The sequence below is a fragment of the Tupaia chinensis genome, unplaced genomic scaffold, assembly GCF_000334495.1.
Source record: "Tupaia chinensis unplaced genomic scaffold, TupChi_1.0 Scaffold138601_1, whole genome shotgun sequence".
NCBI lineage: Eukaryota > Metazoa > Chordata > Mammalia > Scandentia > Tupaiidae > Tupaia > Tupaia belangeri.
Genome location: NW_006198494.1, coordinates 1 through 21,781, shown reverse-complemented (window position 1 = coordinate 21,781; position 21,781 = coordinate 1). Strand labels below are relative to the sequence as shown.

The 21,781-nt window shown below is 36.3% G+C and overlaps 1 protein-coding gene across 1 annotated transcript in view; it reads right to left on the bottom strand.

The window, feature by feature from the left end:
* NEK1 (NIMA related kinase 1) overlaps window positions 1-13,410 on the bottom strand; it is a gene marked incomplete at its 5' end in the record, with an annotated part of 134,120 nt that extends 120,710 nt beyond the window's left edge. The window contains 6 exon segments of the mRNA XM_006161452.2: window positions 3,659-3,790; window positions 3,871-4,031; window positions 12,646-12,720; window positions 12,888-12,935; window positions 13,037-13,096; window positions 13,351-13,410. Coding sequence (XP_006161514.2) covers window positions 3,659-3,790; window positions 3,871-4,031; window positions 12,646-12,720; window positions 12,888-12,935; window positions 13,037-13,096; window positions 13,351-13,410 — 536 coding nt within the window.
* Window positions 13,411-21,781: the final 8,371 nt, after the last annotated feature.

Sequence of the window (21,781 nt, the reverse complement as noted above, 5' to 3'; positions counted from 1 at the left end):
AAAAAAAAAAAAAAAAGCCCTGAAAAACAAAAGTGACATTCACAGTCTAGGGACACAGGCTCAAAGACTGAGACCGAATCATGGAACTATAAAGTGCGCCCAGTCACCACTACATTACTAAAGGTCATTTATCAAAGCTCCTTTTATCCAGTATGAGAAATCATAAGGTAAACCATAAGCAAAAGGAATTTGAAGAAACTGAACATAAATTAGAACTTGTGCCAGATATAGTAGGAATGCTGGAATTATGAGACTATTAATTTAAAATATATTAAGATGCCAACATCATGGGGCCAACAGGTGGCATAGTGGTTAAAGTACTGGATTCCCATGTGGCAGACCATGGTTTGAATCCTAGTCCTGAGGGCATGCATTCTCACTTTCCTTCTCTCTCTCTCTCAGTCTCTCTCTGGTGAGTGTGAATTGCCCTATAGTAAGTTAAATAAATAGTAATAATAATAATAATAAACTAAATTAAATAATTATTTTAAAAATAGATGCAAAAGGTAATTAATGCAAAAGGTAATGGTTCATCAGTAGACTGAATAAGACTGAGAAAAGAATTTCTGAGCTTGAAGAATGATAAGAGAAAAATTCAGAACTAGAAGGCAAGGAATAATGACAACAAAAAAAGAACAGAATATCCAAGAACTGTGGGACAATTACAAAAGGCATACTGTCTGTACATGTAATGAAAGCATTAGAAAGAAAAAAATGAAAGGAACAGAGCATTATTTAAATAAGTCTTTCCCCAGATTAATGTCAGATACCAAACCACAGATCTCTAGGGAATTTGGAAAATACCAAGCAGATGAATACTCAAAGAAAATTATATCTATGCATATCATATTCAAATTTCAGAATATTAAAGATAAAGAAGTGTTATTTGAAAATAGATTTTGATTAGTTGTAAATATATATTGAAAACTCTCAGGTAACCACTGAAAGAAGTTTTTTTTAAAAAGTATAATTGATGTGCTAATGAAAGAAAATGTAGTATGTGACTAAAAACTCTAAAGGCAGAAAAGTGTGGAAGACAAAAATAGGAACAAATATGGGTAACAAATAGAAAACAATAACAAATATGGTATATATTAATCTAACTATATCAATACCTCAAATGTCAATGGTCTAACTGTATAGATTAAAAGACAGATTATCAGTGTGGGTAACAAAATAATACTCAATTATATGTTATCTGTATGAACCCACCTTAAGTAAACACATAGAAAAAATTAAAGGGATGGAGAAAGAAAACTTAGAAGGAAAGTTATAAAACTTCATAAACAACATGTAAAAAAAAAAAACTTACAACTAACATATTTAATGGTGAGAAACTTGAAACTTTCGTACTAGGATAAAAACTAAGGCAGAGATGTCCTGTCTCAGCTCTGCTCTTCAACATGGCATTTGAAGTCTTAGCTAATACAATAAGACAAGAAAAGGAATGGTAAGGTAGACAGATTGGGAAGGAAGAAATAAAACTGGTTTTATTCCCAGATGACATGACCATCTAAATAGAAAAACCAAAAGGCTACAAAAGATTCATGGAAGTAAGAAGTGACTATAGAAAAATTACAGAAAACAAGGTTAATATTCAAAAGTAATTACTTTCCAGGACCAGCAGTTAGTGTAATGACTATGTCGCTGGACTCCCATGTAGTTGACCGTGGTTCGCATCCTGGACCCGGTGACTTAAAACTCACGCCGGGCGCGTGTGCGTGCGTGCCCAAGATCCCGAGAGGAGAAAAGAGGAGAAGAGATTGCGGTGTGGTCATCCCCCCTGGGGGGTAATTTCTCGCTTTCTATCTCTCTGTCTCTGCCTTTCTGGGGAGCGCACGTGCCCTATAACAAAAAAAAAAAAAAAAAAAAACCTCTCCAAAAAAAAGGAATTACTTTCCTATATTCCAGGATTGAATGAATGGAATCTGAAGTTTAAAATACATCTCCATTTATATTAGCGCCTCCAAAACAAAATAGGTAGTTACAACCTTAACAAAACATGTATACATTTATATGAGGAAGACTAGAAAACATATAATCCAACAGTGCTGTTCCTTGGCATTTACCCAAAAGGGTTGAAACTTAAATCTACCCAAAAACTTGCACACAGATATTTATAGCTTATTGCCAAAATATGAAAGCAACCAAGATTTTCTTCAATAGGTTAGTGGATAAATAAACTGTGGTATATCCGTACAACAAAATATTATTCAGTGCCAAAAAGGAATGAGCTATCAAGCCATATGAGGTACTTAAATACATATTACTTAGTGAAAGAAGCCAATCTGAAAAGCCACATACTGTATGATTCCAAATATATGACATTCTGAAAATAGTAATACTACAGAGACAGTAAGGAATTAAAAGGGTGCTGTAAGGGGTAAAAAGGGAGAAAGGGAGGAATATGTAGAAAACAGAGGATATTTAGGGCAATGACATTATTCTGGATACTATTACTATGGTGGATGCCTCTGTCAAAACACAGAAAACATACCTATCAAGAGTGAACCCTAGTGTAAACTAAGAACTTTGAATGATAATGGGTCAATTTGGGATCACCAACTGAAATGAATGTGTTAATGAAAGAAAATGAGAGCTTGACAAAGAGGATATTCATGTGTGAGGAAAGGTATATGGGAAGTCTTTGGGCTTTCCGCTCAATTTTGCTGTGAACCTAAAACTGCTCTAAAAATAGATTGTTCATTTTAAAAATATACATACTAGAAAGAGCAGTGAAAAAGAAGCTTAAACGTCTTACACAAAATTTGCTTCACCATTCATCAACAAATATGCATGTGACTCTGCAGTCCTTCTTTCTCAAAAATGGAGAGTCCACAATTAGCTTCACACATCAGGCTTCTCGATATGATTCAGAATGTATCCATAATGTTCATTTATATTTACCTCAATTATTTATCTCTGTTCAAGTATATTTTAATCATTTTTAAAATGGGAAGCAAGAATCATAAAGATTTTTCTAACACTTGATGGTATTCTCTCTAAAATGACAAGGAAAAGACAATATAACTAAACTTTCATGAACGTTATCTGTTCTTCCATAATTCACCACAATGCTCTGTAGAAGAACTGGGAATGTTTAAGAAAACACATACATATCCTTAAGAAAAAAAATACTATACAACTTATAGCAATTGATAGTTAACATTATTAAATTGATTCAGTGAAAGAAAATCTGATGAACAGGATCACAAACAGGTATAAATCAGAGATAAATGTCAAGAGAAACATGCTAAGACAACAAAGAGAAAAGTGGGCTTCTAAGTGATGAAGAAAAAGAAGACAAGAAAGCATGCTATAGAGTTTTGCAAGAAGTATGATTCCATTTCAGTTTAATTCTGATTTATTGAAAGTAGATGAAATTATTACAACCACATGTTGGCTGAAAGTTATCGCATGTTCTTTAAAATAGTATGTTTGGTCTCAACATAAATAAGTCACAATAATCAGGCTGATGCATTTACCATCAAGTAATCAAAGGGCAAATTTGCACCTGAGAAAATTATTGCATCCAGGAGGCAAAAAATATTCTACATAAACAATGAAGAAAACTTCTACAAAGTGTGGGAACTAAGCTATACACGACAAAAGACAAAATTACACACAAGGATGAATTCATGGATCATCACAGTCCAACCTGTTTGCACTGGCTTGTATAGACACCGCCTTCAATCTTTTCAAAGTTTTTCTAATAGCATCAGCATCAGGGAAATGGTGATGACCTGCAGCCCCATTAGGAAATCCTGGACGAACTCCAGGTGGAATTCCTCTGTAGATAAATATGCACAGTGACTTTCATTACTTCTTCTGAAGCAAAGCATAAATAACATCTGCAGAACACAGCCTTACCTTTCTAAATGTCCTCGACCATGTATTTCTCTTTTCCATTTAACCTCATTATCTTCTGCTCTTTGTTGCTGCATTTGATCAAAAATGGCATGGTAATGTTCATACGGTCCTCGAGAAGAAAAAGATGGAGTCACGGACCCTCCACTGCCAAAAAACGAAGCCTAGGGATTAAACAAAGAGCTCTCAAATGTTTATCTTTTAAGGCCTGAAAACCCTGTACTATTCTTAAAATAAAAAATAAATTTCAATGCCTGATTTTTAAAACACAATCACCTAATTTGAACATATTAATAAACATACAGACTAAAGCAAAATGTTTTCCTAATGCATTATAACCATTAATAATCAAAAAGCAGTATATGTGGTTAATAACAATAAAGCCTATTTTATTATAACAATTCAGTAACATGTCAGTAAATTTATGTAAATATGGAAAAATCTGGTCTCCATTAATAAGTTTTAAAGTAAGCATCTACTATATATTTCATGTGATCCTGTTCTATTAAGTTTAAATATGTATGGCTTGTAAAGCCAAACCTGCTTTTGTAACTCTCAAATTATATTTAACAAAATCATCTGCGTATGGCTTTGAACGTATTCCAAGTCCTTCAATTCATGAAACAAATAGGAAAAAATAAACATTGATGAAACTTACTCTAATGTATACATAAAGAGGCAAAAACATGATATCTATCCTTAAATTGTTTCTAAACAAGTTGCAAATAAAACCACAAAATTAGAAAAATACTTCGATCTTGTAAATAAATGAAAATAGGACACTCCAAATTGGTTACATATTGAGCAAATTCACAAAATTGGAGGAAAAAATGTCAAAAGTAACCTACTAAAAAGGCCCAGGGGGAAAAATGGTTTAACCTGGCCTTGATATCAATGTAACAGAGATTAAACCCGAGTCAGGGAATAAAGTAAAACTAAGCAATATATATATGTATTTGGATGCTGAAGGTCACGCGAGGAAGAAGTATGATGACAAACTAAGTAGAAGGATAGCAAATAGTAAGCATTAAACTTGGCTGTAAAAGGTTGGCAGAGTTCTGCTCTACCAGCCTTGGATACTTGTGCTCATACAATAAACAACAAACGGAAAACATTCATAAACTTTCTGGCAGCAGTGGAATACCAAAACACTTCTTAAGAAGTACAGTAAGTCTGGGACCAGCAGTTGGCATAATGGCTATGTTGCTGGACTGCCATGTAGTTGACTGCGGTCTGAGTCCCGGACCCGGTGGCTTAAACTCATGCTGGGCGCGTGTGTATGTGTGCCTGCCCAAGATTTCAAGAGGAGAATGGAGGAGAAGGGATTGTGGCATGGCCATTCCTCCTGGGGGGTGATTTCCCACTTTCTGTCTGTCCTTCTGGCGAGTACACGCACCCTTATAACAAAAACTTCTCCCCCCCCCAAAATAAAAATAAATAAATAAATAAATAAGTAAAATAAAACAAAAAAGTACATTAAATCAATATTATGCATGATAAACAACAGAAATAAAAGCAGAAGACCTAGTTAGAAGGCTGTTACACTGACAGGAAGCCTAGAAAAACGAGAATAAATGAAAAGATAAATGCTCAAAGGAGTTATAAATTCTCTGTGTTGTTGCAAGGATAACAAGAGATAAAGACAAAGACATAAGGACTCAAGCAAAAAGACTCAACTATAAGGAAAACTGATGGACTATAGAGCTGTCAGAGAAGGGTAAGAGTTAAAAATAAATAAAATGTGTATAGTGCTGCAGAAGTCATGGTGGAAAGTTTTGACCAAGAAGAGAAAAACAATATCCTCAAACACAGAGGTCAATAGTACTGAAAATAAACAGGAAAACAGGAATGACTAAAGCTGAGTGGTCGTCTCTTTTTTTTTTTTTTTGGAGAGGTTTTTTGCTATAAGGATGCGTGCGCTCTTCAGAAAGACAGAGAGAGCCAGAGAGACAGAAAGCGAGAAATTACCCCCCAGGGTAATGGCCACACCACAATCCTTTCTCCTCCATTCTCCTCTTGGGATCTTGGGCACACATGCACGTGAGCCCGGTGTGAGTTTAAGTCACCGGGTCTGGGACTCAAACCGCGGTCAACTATATGGGAGTTCAGCGACATAGCCATTATGCTAAGTGCTGGTCGCAATGTGGTCGTCTTTAAAAAAACACTTTTTGGTCAAGCGAGGAAAAAAACAGAACACTGAGAATAAAGGAAGAAGAGGAGGTAACATCTTGAAGAAGGTAACATCTCGGGATCAGCAGTTAGTGTAATGGCTATGTCGCTGAACTCCCATGTAGCCGACTGTGGTTTGAGTCCTGGACCGGGTGGTTAAACTCACGCTGGGTGTGTGTGCGTGAGTGTCCAAGATCCGAGAGGAGAATGGAGGAAAAGGGATTGTGGCATGGCCATCCCCCTGGGGGGGTGTGATTTCTCGCTTTCTATCTCTCTGTCTCTGTCTTTCTGGCGAGCGCACGCGCCCTATAGCAAAAACATCTCAAAAAAAAAAAAAGAAGGTAACATCTTAAAGAAGATTGGTCAAGAAAAGATACCAAAAAAACCCCTAAAAACACAAAGTGAAAAACTGTAAGAATCAAATAAAAGATCTTTAGTGTGACCTAATGAAATATAATTTGTTTCATCACCTTGGCACAGTAAGTTGCACACAAATTTAGAAAGAAATCATGATTTAAAAAAAAATTCAAATTAGATACAGATTGATTAAAGATGTTTAAATAACAGGAGATAGAAATTGCTAGCAATAAGTGAGAAATTAGGCAAGAAATTTCAGAGGGCCCTCACATCCTCAAAAAGTGCACCTCGGGAACCAGCAGTTAGCGTAATGGCTATGTTGCTGGACTCCCACGTAGTCGACAGCGGTTCGCGTCCCGGACCCGGTGGCTTAAAACTCACGCCAGGCGCGTGTGCATGCGTGCCCAAGATCCTGAGAGGAGAATGGAGGAGAAGGGATTGCGGAGTGACCATACCCCCTGGGGGGGTGATTTCTCACTTTCTGTCTCTCTGTCTCTCTCTGTCTGTCTGGCGAGCGCACGCGCCCTATCGCAAAAATCTCTCCAAAAAAAAAAAGTGCACCTCAAAAATCAGAATTTGATTAATAGGGCAATAGGGTAATATCTCCTATGTAACTGCTAACTCTCTGAGTTTAGTCCAGTAATAATAGCATCCTTTTTTAAAATTATTATTAGTTTTAGTTTGCTACAGGGCATGTGTGCTCACTGGAGAGAAACAGAATCAGAGGGAAAGTGAGAAATCACCCCCAGAGGGGATAGCGACAGTGCAGCCCCTTCTCCATTCTTCTCTTGGGACTTTGGGCATGCATATACACATGATCAGCATAGTTTCCAAATCCCTAGGTTTCAGACTCAAACTATGCAGTCAGCATGTGGGATCCAGCCACCTTAACCTCCACACCGCCTGCTGGCCCAAGAGCATAATTTTATTTTTTATTTATTTTATTATTTTGTTTTTCGCTATAGGGTGCATGAGCTCATCAGAGACAGAGGAGAGAGACAGAGACAGAAAGCAAGAAATCACCCCCTAGGGGGATGTCCACGCTACAGCCACATATGCACCTGGTGCGAGTTTTAAATCGCCAAAACTGGAATTTGAACTGTAGTCAACTACATGGGAGGGCAGCCATGTAACCATTACACCACCTGCTGGTCTGAGCATCACTTTAGTTTTTAAAAATGCATATTTACTTAATTTTTCCATGATCAAGAGAGACAGAGAGAGAAAGACAGCTTCCTAACAGGTTCTTGATGCCAGTGATTCACCCCTAGTCTTGGCCAGCTCTGGATCACGGGCATGTGCTCTAGTGTATTTAGGAAAGTCTCTGGATAAAACCTGGAACCTTCCTGTGTGGATTAGCCTACCAGAGCATCACATCTTATGGCAGCACCACCATCTTGTGTGTGTGTGTTCTAAGAATTATTTTATTTAATTTTATTTATTTTATTTTAATTTGACCAGATAGGGAGGGAGTCAGGGAGAGGAGAGAGAGAAAAAATGGAAAGTGAGAAAGCAAGCCACCAGCTCCGAGACTAAAACCGTGGTTAGCCATGTGGGAGTCCAGCACCCTTAACCATCACACCACCTACTGGCCCCAGTATCATCTTGACCTGACTTTGAGTGTTCTAATATTCCTCTTTGGCAAAAATAGAAGTACATAAAGATCTCTAGAGATGCTTAAACTCAAAAATAATGTTGAAAATTCAAAATGAGAATACTGAAGCAATATATATATATATATATTTAAAAATCACCTTTACTGAAGCTTACTTTATATAAATTCACAAATGTATATAAATTCACAAATGTATATAAATTCACAAATTTATATAATATAATTCACAAATTATAAGCATAGGTTGATGATTTTTGACAAATACACACACACACACACACACACATTCATGTACCACTATCACAATTAAAAACATGTCTACTACTGCAGAAAATTTTCTCATGTTCCTTTGCAGTCAATGACCCCTCAGTGCCAGCAATTGCTAATCTGCTTTCTGTTAGTACATATCTGTCTTTTCTAATAATAATAATTTCATACAAATGGAATCATACAGCATGTACTCTTTTGCTTGGCTTCCTTCACTCAGTATATTTCTGAGATTGATCCGTGCTATTATATGGATAAACATATCCTTCTTTATTGCTAAATAGTATTCCAACATACTTTCTTTTCTTCTTTAATTGCTAGAGAACCTGTAACCTTGCCAGAGAGAGAAAAAATACTTTCCAATGGGGCATGGTCACGCCATGTTGCTTTTCCTCCTCTTCTCCTTCCTGTCAGAATTTTGGACATGCATGCACATGTGCCCAGTTTTGTTTTTCAAGCTGCCAGGGCCAGAATTCTAATGGCGGCTGGCCATGTGGGAATTGGTTCCCAGTGCATAGTGTTTAACTACTGCACTGTGGAGCCAGCCAGCCAATACATTCAGTCATCAGAAAAGTCATGGCATATTTTCCTGTTTTTCTATGCAAAAAATGCATCATGACTTTTCCGACGACCCAATACTTTCAATGATCAGACTACATATGTGAACTATGTAAGTTTTCTAAAAATATATTCATAAGAGATATATTAAAAAATGGATAGAGGGAGCCAGCATGGTGGTTAAGAGCACTGGACTCCTACATGGCCGACTGCAGTTCAAGTCCCAGAACTGGTGGCTTGCTTTCTCACTTTCTCTCTCTCTCTTTCTCTCTCACTCTGTCCTTCTCTAGTCAAATTAAAATAAATAAATAAATAAAATTCAATAAAATAATTCTTTAAAAAAATAATGGATAAAGCCAAGAAGTCCTAGATGATGTAGATAGTAAACACTCAGATATTTGAATACTTATGATGTCAAATATATAAATTATTTAGAGTAATATAATATTAATAGTAATTTTGCACTGGTTCTCTTAATGTTCAGTTTCATTTTATCTTTATTTTGGGGAATCTCCTTTAGTTGACTCAATATAGTGGGACTCTAGGTCCTTACCAACTATTCACGAATCAGTCTAACTAACAAGTTAAATATTTCAAACTCAAAGAGGAATAAGTACAGAAAGTATCATAAAATTTAAAATTTAAAATCATGGAAAATAAATTGTTTGATTAATCCTCAATGTCAGCATTGCAGAAATTTATTGAGTAGAAATCTGTTAAGCACAGTACTTTTTTTTTTAATTAAAAGACAGATATTTGCTATAGGGCATGTGCACTCATCAAATGCCCATACACACATGCACCCAGCATCCGTCTTAAGCTGCCAGGTCCGGGACTTGAACTACGGTTGACTACGTGGGAATCCAGTGACATAACCATTATACCATCTGATGGTCCCAAGCACATAGTATCTGACTGTTGAAAAATTCCCTATTAGTTATCAAATAACATTGATAAAACTAAACCTTTAGGATTAAATACTGCTTTAGACTTCATAGAAATAAATAGGCAAAGAGAAGAAAAACAATCATCAAAATCTCAGCATTAATCATGGACATGAAACAAAATATCTGACAACATCCAAAGGCCTACAGTTTGGTAAGTTTTCACTTTCTAACCAGGTAATGTACAAGGTAGGCTATTTTAGAATGGAGAAAATAACATCTGAGTCATTCCTTATCACCAAAGAAGTACTAAGTTTTAAAAGTAAGATTAAAATCCAAAGTAAGATTAAAACCATAATACTAAAAAGAGTGGTCCCCAACCTTTCCAGCAGCAGGAGACTGGCTTCATGGAAGATAAGCCCTCAGTGAACTAGGGATAGAGTAAGGGTTGGTTCCAGGATGAACCAAGCCACCACATTGCCCGTTACACTCGATTTCCACCACTACCACATTGTAATATACAATGAAACAGTCACTTAGTATTAGGATTTGCCTTATAAGAATCCAATACCACCACTGACATGACAGAATGTGGAGCCCAGGTGGCAATACCAGCAATGACGAGCAGCTCAAAGCCCACCCCATGCTGTGTGGGGAAGGGGTAGTGGGTAGAAGTTGGGTGTACAACAGGACACGGTCTAGGCTGTAATAGATCACTGACTGGCACCAGTCCACAACTTGGGAACTGGGGACTCTGACTAAAACATTGAACAAATACATTAGTCCAGAACTGGAAAAGTAACTCTTACTAAATTATTGATATGTGATATGAAAAATGTCTGTATCTTTTGAGAGTGAAAAACAAATCTATGAATCCAGGACAGAATAAATGTGTCTAGATAAAACAAATTACATAATGGCTATGTTGCTTGACTCCCATGTAGTCGACCATGGTTCGAGTCCTAGACTCAGTGGCTTAAACTCACGCCAGGCACGTGTGTGAGCGTGCCCAAGATCCCGAGAGGAGAATGAAGGAGAAGGGAATGCAGCGTGGCAATCCCCTCTTGGGGGTGATTTCTCACTTTCTGTCTCTCTGTCTCTCTCTGTCTTTCTGGTGAGTGCCCACGCCCTATAGCAAAAAAAAAAAAAAAACCTCTCAAAAAAAAAAAAAAAACCAAAAAACAAATATTTATTCAAACCATAACTTCTGGGGAAAAGAGAGAAGTAAGGGTGGTAATCAATTTCATTTGAAAAATATCTATTGCATACCTAAATATTAAGGTTAATTGAGATGGGGCAGATGGGGAATTTATGGTTTAAAGACTTTTTGATCAACAGTTGATTTGATGATACAAATTAAAGTTATAATACAGAGGAATATTACATTAATTTTCTATTGTGATGTAACAAATGATCACAAATGGAGAAGCTTAAAACAATATCCATTTATTTTCTCACAGTTTCTCTAACTTAGGAGTTGGGATATATTTAGCTTAGTATGGAGCTCAGGATCTCACCATGCAGAAATCAATCTATCGGCCTGCCTACAAATCTCACCAAAGCTCAGGATCTCTTTATAGCTCACTGATTCTTGGTGGACTTCGTTTCCTTGTGGCTGTATAATTAAGGTCACTCTTTCTTGCTCGTTATTGGTCAGAGACTACTGTGGGCATCTAGAGGCCACCTATACTTTTGCCATGTAAATGTTCGTTACTGTTTCAGATCAGCAGAAGTATGTATGTCTCTCTGACTTTTCCCTTTTCCCTTGCTATGAGGACATTCATGTTAATGTACTCTTGCAATTATTCCATCACCACTTGCCATATAACATAACCTAATCAAGGGAAATATTATATCGCCATATTCATACATTTTACCTGGACTGAAGGGGAAGGTCTAATACTAGATGTGTACATCAGGGATCAGGACCTTAGACTGAGGCCTACCAGAAATACAGATCTGTATAGGATGTCATGTGACAAAAGAGGAAGTACAAGACTTGGAGTGGCAGAACAAAGAAAGGAAAGGGAAACTACTATATGAGTCCTTACTAGTTAAGATCCAGGCATTGTTCTTAGAAAAAACTAAAAAATTAAACTGAAGCTTAGAAAAGTTAAGTAACTTGCCCAGGGTTATAAAGACTGGATTTACCCAAAAGAAATGTTTGAATGAACAAATTTAGGTAAATGCATGAATGTTGTAGGGAGGGTGAGGATGGAAGGAGGGGAGCTATCAATTAAAGAGTAATATGAAGAAGAGATTTGGCAAGCTATGTACAATAAGGAAACTGCAAACATGGCCATTTGTTCAGTGTGAGTAGAGCATAGAATATGTGGCAGGAAATGGATGGAGATGAACTTGAAGAGATTGCAGGGGCCAGATTAAGAAGGGTATTCTGGGAATTTAATTTTTGAGGCTATATGGAACTACAAAAGGCGTTTAGGCAGAGGTATGACAAGTTATACTTGATTTTATGAGGATTCTTCTGACAGAAATGGTATATCAGCGTTCATATAAAACTTAATAAGCAATTTAAAAAAAAACATTTTATTTAACTTTATTCATTTTTATTTATTTTAATTTGACCAGAGAGAGAGAGTGAGAAAGCAAGCCGCCAGATCTAGGACTCGAACCACAGTCAATCATGTGGGAGTCCAGCGCCCTTAACCACCATGCCACCTGCTGGCCCCAAAACTTAATAAGCAATTTAACAGTGTTATAAATTATTAATATAAGTTTTATATCAAGTACCAAAAGAAATCTATGAATTTATAAATAATAAATGTTGAAAAACTCTTAAATAAAAATTAAGCACACAAGCAGAAAAGAAGCCACTTAAATACATTTCAAAGAGCAAGGTGAAACTGGAGGGGAAAAAATAACAGAGTATACCTATACAGTTATACTATACAGGTATCAAATGCCTACCTTTACTTCACCACCTCCACCAGCACTCAGAACATTTCTCCATCCTTGTTCCCTGGCCCTATTTATTCTCTCCAACTTTCGGGAAAAAAACAAACAAAACACCATTTCGAGTATTTAATATAAAATACATGAAATACATTTTGCAAACAAATGCAAAAAGCATATTTCTTTAAAAAAAAAAAAAAGTATGTGTGTGGGGAGGGGAAGAAATGTGCCAAGGGGGAAATGGATTGTTCTCTTACCCTTTCCTTTTCTTGCCTTTTCATTTGTTCAGCCTTCATTAAACTAATCTGTAACAATTTTAAGCACAAACTTCTTAGAACCTTGAAACTATTATCAAACTATTAACATCCACAACTTGGCAAAGGATGAAAGATAAGAGCAAAACTACCTGATCCTTTTGTTTCTTTTCTTTTTCAATACAGTCCAACCTTCGCTTTTTTGGTGCATCCTTTAATAGAAAGAAAATATTTTTTTATCAGTAATAATTCCTACTTTTTCCAATTTCATCAGGAAAGTTAGTACACCAGTGGCAGAAGTATGCCCAGGAGGCTAGAAAAAATAATCACTTATAGGTATTTTGTTTTAAAGAAATAAGGAGGAAAGGTTTGGAGGCTTTATTGTAAGATTTCTTTTCTTTCTTTTTTTTTTTTTTTTTTTTGTTATTTTTGCAAAGCTTTAATAAGCAGACAGGTGTCTTTATACCTCAAACATTTTCCTCCTTTCTTCTCCAGGATTCACTTTCTTCACTGGAGTTTGATGGGCCTGGACAAAAAGTAAAACTACAAATTAGAGAAAGATTGTGGCACTCGTTTGAAAATTCCAAATGTATGGGAATTTAAAATAAGAAAAAGGTAAAGCCAATACTGCTGTAACTCTCTTTCAAAATACATTATTTTTGAAAATAAAGAGATATGTAGTGTTTGATATGCTGTCTGTTAAACACTGAGTAATACAAAATTTAAATTTCCTAATGTTATGATAGAAAATCATTTCGAAAGCCCAGTAATGAAGAGATGTTTTGAAAAACAAAAACTAGTTATACAATATATGTTCATGAAATGATATTCAAAAAAGAGTAAAAAATCTATGGGACCAGCAGGAGGCATGGTGGTTAAGGTGCTGGACACTCCCACATGGCTGACCATGGTTTGAGTCCTGGACCTGATGGCTTGCTTTCTCACTTTCCCTCTTTCTCTCTCTATATATATGTATCTCTCTGGTCAAATTAAAAAAAAAATACAATGAATGAATAAAAGTAAATAAATCATTCTTTAAAAAAAAGGTAAAAAAATCTATATTTCACTTCAGTTCCCACCTCCAGAGAGATATCACTGTTAATATTTTTGCCATAGGGCGGGCGCCACCATGCCCCATTATTAATATTTTTATAAGTAAGTTTCTAGGTATTATTTTATGTACTTAAACACATATATAACTATGGATATATATAAAATCTAGCTTTTAATAATTTTTATATAAGTATAATAATGTTATTACATCAAAAATACTTTTTAAAAAACAGTAATGTACCTTGACTATTCTGTACTGTGGTAAGTAAATTATCAATAGTGCTATTCTATACTATGTATATAATTAATTCCATCATTTCTCTAAGGATGTACATAGGGTCGGTTTCAAGTTTTTCTTATTCTATATACTATACAGAATTTTACAACATCTTTGTGTCACATGCAGATCTTTCAGAAGGGCATTTTCTTCTTTCTCTTTCTTTTTTCTTTTTTTTTTTCATTTGAAGGTTTTTGCCATAGGGTGCATGCACTTGCCAGAAAGAGACAAAGAGAGAGTGAGAAATCACCCCCTCCTCAGGGGAGATGGCCATGCTGCAAATCCTTCTCTTCTCAGGATTCTGGGCATGTATGTACAAGTGCCCGGTATATTTTTCTAGCATTAAGTTTTAGGACCTGAACAGCGGAGTGGGTCATGTGGCATCCAGCACTCTAACTACTATGCCACTGCTGGCCCAGAAAGACAATTTAAGACAAGTAATTTAAATATTGAAGAAAAAAACTGCTCTCCAAAGATACTGTACCAGTTTAAACCCACTAATTTCCCCACATTCTTACAAACATTGTAAACTATCAATCTATCTTAAGTTCCTGCTTCTTGGAGAGGCTCGGAATATTTTCCAGTATATAAGAGACTTACATTTCTCCTTTTATTTAAAAAAAAAAAAAAGAATTATTTATTTAATTTTATCATTTATTTATTTTAATTCGACCAGAGAGAAAGAGAGAGAGATAGTAAGAAAGCAAGCCCCAGGTCCGGGACTCCAACCATGGTTGGTCATGTGGGAGTGTCTAGCACTTTAACCACGACACCACCTGCTGGCCCCACATTTCTCCTTTTATACACTAATTGTTCACCTAATTTTTGGGTTGTTTTATATTAGGAGCTCTTATTTATTATAGAAAACAACACAATGTCTATCACAGCTGTTAGAATTTTTTCCCCATTTTTGGTTTTTTTCTTTTACTGCACATAATTTGTAATCTAAGTGTTGCTAAATCTGCCAATTTCTTCTTTTATGGTATTTGCATATACTGTCTTGCTAAGGAAAACATTTTGGCCTCAATGTTATGTTTGTTTCTTCCACCTATATAACCTCATTTTCCAATTTAGATCTTTATTTGAAATACAGTTTTAAATCATGAAATGTGTTAAGAATCTAATTCATTTCTTTGAGAAAATCCAATTATCTTATAACCATTTATTGACTAGTATAGTTCTTTCTCCATTTGCTTGAATTGCTTCATTTATCATATAACACACACACACACACACACACACACACACACACACACAGATGCACTTTGGTTTCTAGAATCTTCTATTTTGTTCCATTTTATCTATCTCTTTTTTCCTTTTTTTTTTTTTCTTTTTTTTTACTCAAGTATAATGTCACCTATAGAAAAGTAAATAAAAGTTATACAGAGTTTAGTATACTAAATAAAAAGGAAATAACCATGTAACCACCACCCAGGACAAGAAATAGACTACTGCCAACACCCAAAAGCCCTTTATGTGCCCTTCCAAACCTGATACCTTTCCTACAGGGGTAGTTATCATCTTGACTTTTGTCTAGACTTTTGTGATTCTCATTCTCTTGTTTCTTTTTTTTTAAGAGAGATTTTTGCTACAGGGTACATGTCATCACCAGAGAGACAGAAAATGAGACATCAGCCCCCAGTGGGGATGACCACACCATAATCCCTTCTCCTCCATTCTTCTCTCAGGATTTTTGGCACACATGCACATGTACCTGGTGTGAGTTTTAAGCTGCCAGGTCCAGGACTTGAACTGCAGTCAACTATGTGGGGGTCCAGTGACATAACCATTACACCATCTGCTGGTCCCTTTTATTATTGTTTTAACATTTATATATGCCTTTCTAAAATATAAAACTTAGCTCTTTTTTCAGTAGTGTGATTTTTTTCCTTTTATTCATGTTACAGCATGTACATATACACGTGCGAGACACACACATAGAAAATGAGCAACCTCTATAGGGACTGGTCAAACCAAGATCCTTTACCTCTAGTCTTCCAGCCCATGGGCTCTTGGGTACTCACGTGCATATGCAGCATGCTTTACACTGACTGGGCAGGGGATTCAAACTGCTGTTGTCATTCAAGATTCATCTTCTCTTGAGTGGAGCATTAATGTGCAATAGAGTCAGCCCAGTTTTCTTTTGTTTGTTTGGGTTTTATATTAATTAATCTCATATATATATATATATATACACACACACACACATACATACTATATATGTATATACTATATATATTATATATCATATATAACATACATGTATTTAATTATATATATATATATGTATTTTTTAATTAGCTAGAGGATATGTGCATCAATGGAGAGAGATGGAGAAAGACAAAGTGAGAAAGCGTCCCCATGATGGCTGGTCACACTGCAATCCCTTCTCCTCTTTATCTCCTTTTGGAATCTGAGCATTCATGCACATGTATTTGGTGTGTTTTTCAAGCTGCCAGACCTAGGACTCAGACTGCACAGTCAGCCATGTGGGATCCAGCTGCCTTAACTACCATACAACCAACTGGTCCTAACATATATTCTTTTGTATCTTGCTTCTTTTGCTCAATATTATTTTCAAGATTCATTTGTGTTGTTATTTGTATCTAAGTCTGTTTTCTTTGTTGATACAAGATATTCCATTGATTTTCATTCCTTTCTCTCATGATTATCTTGTATTTTTCCAATTGGGTCTATTATAAGGGTTTGTTTTTTTTGTTTTTTGTTTGTTTGTTTGTTTTTTCCGGGGGGGAGTATTGTTGCAATTTCTTTCCATTTTACTTTCTGATTATTTCAGTGTTGATTTCCTATCAGCCTACTTTACTGAATTTATTCATAGTTTTCTGCTACCTTACTAAGATTTTCTAGGTATGTAATCAGATCATCTATAGATAATGAGTATACTTTCTCTTCTCTTACAATATTTGTTTCTAATTTCTTTTTTATTTCATTAACTAGGACCTCTGACAACATTAAGTGATGGCAATGTTAATAAACACCTCTGTCTTGTTCCTGACTTTAAAAATAATGCTTCAGGGCCAGCAGATAACGTGCGAGTTAAGGTAGCTGGATCCTACATGGCTGACTGGCAGTTTGAATCCTGGACCCAGTGACTTGTTAATTATGCTGGGCATGTGTGCGTGAGCATGCCCAAAATACCAACAGGAGAATGGAGGAGAAGGGACTGGAGCATGGCCACCCTCCAAGAGAGGTGATTTCTCACTCCCCCAACCCCTGCCTCTTTATCTTTCTCTGGTGAGTGCACATGCCTTATAGCAAATTAAAAAACAAACAAACAAACAAAATAAAAAACAAATAATGATTCCAAATTTTTATCAATGTGTACCATGTTACTGGGATACACACACACACACACACACACACACACACACGCACACAAAGTATTAAACATTTTGGCTCTTGTTTCTTGAATCAAATACATTTTTAAACAAAAAACAATTTGAAATATTTGAGATGATTTATATATGGTTTTCTTCTCTAATCTGCTAATGCAATAAAGTTACAGTAATCAGTTTCCTACTGTTGAACTATCCCTATATTCCTGGAATTAATCATATTTAATAATTATTAATTTTTTTCTTTGGTAAATGGTTTGACTTGCCTTTTTTTTTTTTTTTTATAAATCCCTATTTTAAAGATTTCTACATATATAGCCATAAGTACAAATGATCCATAGTTTTACTTTCTATGTGTGTTAACTACCCAATTTAGGTTAAGACTAATGCATGATTCATTTTTCACACAATTCAAAACATAACTCTATATACAAAAATGATAAATATTATTTATGGAAAATTTTAAGTTACCTATCATACACCAGTTTTATATTTTTTAGTTACTTTGAACAAAATATTTTAAAATACTGTCAGAGTCTTTACAAACCCACGCCTGGGGGCCAGCAGATGGCATAGTGGTTACATCATTGTACTCTCACATGGCTGACCATGGTTTGAGTCCCAGGGCTGGTGGCTTGAAAATCACACCGTGCGTGTGTGCGTTCATGACCAAGATCCCAGGAGGAGAATGGGGGAGAAGGGATTGAGGTGTGTCCATCCTCCCAGGGGGTGATTTCTCACTTTCCCTCTCACTGTCTCTGTCTCTCTCTGGTGAGTGCACATGCCCTAAGGCTAAAATCTCTTAAAAATTTTTGTTTTTAAAAAACCTGACACCTGGTTCCTGCAACCCCAGAGAAAGAAGGAGCAATGGTGAAATTTTGCAGTTCCAGAGACAAAAGGACCAACAGGAAGGTCAAGCCAAGCCTCTCAGCTCAAGCTCATCAGCAGGGACCCCTGTCTTGTCTGCTGTGGAGAAGAGGGGCTCACTAGCCTTCAAAAACCAACACGTGGTTCCTGCAATCCCAGAGAAAGGAAGAGTAACAGGCAGTACCTCCAATTCCAGAGACAGAGAGAAAGAAGGAGCAAAAGGAGACCCTGCAGTACCAGAAATAGAAGAGGGACTGCTGCCTCACATGTGCTGATGCCATCACTCTCCTCACCCATCCAGGACAACAGTCAAGCCCTAGTCAAGCTGCTGGGCGTGAGCTCATCAGCAGGGACCCCCATCCAGCCTGCTATGGCAGAAGGAGGGGCTCTCCAGCCTGTGCAGCACACACCGCATGAAGTAGGCTGCCACCTTATTCTACCTGTCAGCACGACCTCCATCCATCTGGGAGCAGTAGATTTGGGCATACAAGAAACAAAAACCTGAAAACAGGAGACTCTGGAGGAATTCTTTGCCCTAACTCCCTCAGCAGTAAAAGGAGTGAAACTCCCCTCTAAATACCTAAACCTTAAAATCCTACTTTGGATTCCACACTCCCACCCACAGTAGAGGAAGATACTGGCCCAGAGCTTACACATGTCATAAAGAAATACAGGAGTACACGGGTACAGAAATAGTCTCCAAAGAAGTAGGAAGAAGTGAGTATACCACCAGATGACTAAAAACCAAAGCAGAACCCAAAGAAATAGGAGAAATCAGGAAACACCTCCCCCCCTTCAATGGATCATGACTCCTTACCAACAAGGGATAAAACACAAGAGATCACAGAAATGTCAGCAAAAGAATTTGGAATATTCATTTTAACAATACTTGGCAAGCTGTAGGAGAAAACAGAGAACCAATTGCAGGAGATAACAAAATCCTTCAACGACATAAAGAAGGAACTTCATAAGGAAATAGATACATTGGAAAAGAATCAAAAAGAACTTCTGGAGATAAAGAATATGTTGCAGGAAATCAAAATCTCCCTCAAAAGTACTGACAGCAATTTATACCATGCAGAAGAGAGAATCACTGACCTTGAAGACAAAGCCTCCAATTTAGTCTAAGTAACTTAAAAGAATAGAAGAATAACCATTAAAAATGAGGACAACATATGGTAAACCCTAGATACCGCTAAACAGACAAATACCCTTGTAGTAGGTATTCCAGAAAGTGAAGAGACAGGTAAAGGCAGAGAAAACATCTTTCATAATATATTAGCTGAAAACTTTCCAAATTTAGAGAGGTATGCAGACATCGAAATCCAGGAGATACAAAGGATACCAAACAGATGTAACATAAGAAGATCCTCTCTAAGACATACTGTAGCCAAACTGGTAAAAATCACAGTTAAAGGGACCAGCAGTTAGCGTAATGGCTATGTTACTGGACTTCCACGTAGTCGACCGCGTTTCGCGTTCCGGACCCGGTGGCTTAAAACTCACGCCGGGCGCATGTGCATGCGTGCCCAAGATCCCGAGAGGAGAATGGAGAAGGGACTGTGGCGTGGCCATCCCCCCTGGGGAGTGATTTCTTGCTTTCTGTCTCTCTGTCTCTGTCTGTCTGGCGAGCGCACGTGCCCTATAGTGAAAACCTCTCCAAAAAAAAAAAAAAAAATCACAGTTAAAGAGAAAATTCTAAAAATGGCAAGAAAGAAACTCCAAGTTACTTACAAAGGTTACCACATTGGACTAACATCAGATCTCTCAGCTGAAACAAGGCAGGCAAAGAAAGAATGGGAAGACATTTAAAACAGAAAGAGCAATTTCAGTCAATAGTACTATATCCAGTAAAGATTATCCTTTGAGGAAAGAGAAATAAAATCATTTCCAAAGAAACAAATGCTGAAAGAATTCACCAAAACAAAACTAGCTCTTCAGATAATACTTAAGGAATTTACTGTACTGGAAAAGCTAAAGAGAGACAAATGAAGTAAGAGAACATAAAATAAATTAGGGGGGAAAAAAGGGTAAGTCCATATATATTGAGAATAACATTGAATGTCTGGACTAAATGTAGATTCAACAATTTTACATGCAAGCAGGTTTAAATACAAATCTACCAATTATTTGATAGAGACAGTAGTATCCACAGGTTTCAATTTATCTATTTATTACAACCATTACTCATTGTATGAAATTATATAATAAGGAAAAGTCCAAAATGTTGTAGCTGAGTTTTTCTTTGGAATGAATTAAAAAAATTAAAATCAAGAATAAAATCAAGAACTTTGTAAAGCCTATAAATCATCAAAACACTGGCTTTACCATGTCTTCACTTTTAACTATCTCCTTTCAATTTTGTTTTACCTTGCCTTTTCAAAGACGTATTTCTTCATGCACAGTGCAGTACTATGGTCTTACAAGAACTCACACTGTGTGAGTAAATGTGCTCTTCTTCTATCTACTCCTAATGAGCTATTGTTACGTACAATTTTACCTATCTCTAACTGGACCAATGATTGATACCCACAGGTTTTTTTGGATCATAAACTCTTATTTCCCACAGTCCTCTACATGGAAATTACAAATTCTTTTTCATTGGATATGCTAAGATTATTTGTTACCTTATGGGATTGTTTTTGCCCAATTTTCAATTAGTATGTTTTCTTTAGAACTGTACCTCACAGTAAAGAATGTCATTGGCAATTCAGTACATACTTGCAGAATAACCATTGGATGAGGTTTTGAACGTTCACACATTATGTTAAATGTTGAAGGTGATGAATACGTTTATACCCTCAATTTGTTTATTACACACCATATACATGCTTTTAAAGATCATTCTGTATCCTACAAAGACGTAGAGTGATTATATGTAAATCATAAATTACAATAAATATTTAAAGAGAAAAAAAAAAGAATACTGTACAAGATCAGTCCTATAGTCTAGCAGTTAAGAGCACCAGATCCCACATGGCCATCTGTGGTTTGACTCTAGGTACTATCAGCTTGAAAAGCATGCCAGGTGCATATGTGTGTGTGTCCTAAATCCCAACAGGTTGGAGAAATGGAGAACAAGGGGTCACAGTGTGACCATGTCCCAAATAAAGAGTGCTTTTCCCCTTCTTTTCTCTGTCACTCTCTCACAAACAAACAAACAAAAAAACTTAAAAACATATTTTGGGGCCAGTAGGTGGCACGGTGATTGGGGCGCTGAACTCTCATGGTCAACTGTGGTTCAAGTCCCATACCTGGTGGCTTTCTTTCACATTTTCTCTTTCTGATCACTATAGCAAGTTAAAAAATATATAATAAATAAAATAAAAAATTATTTTAAAAAA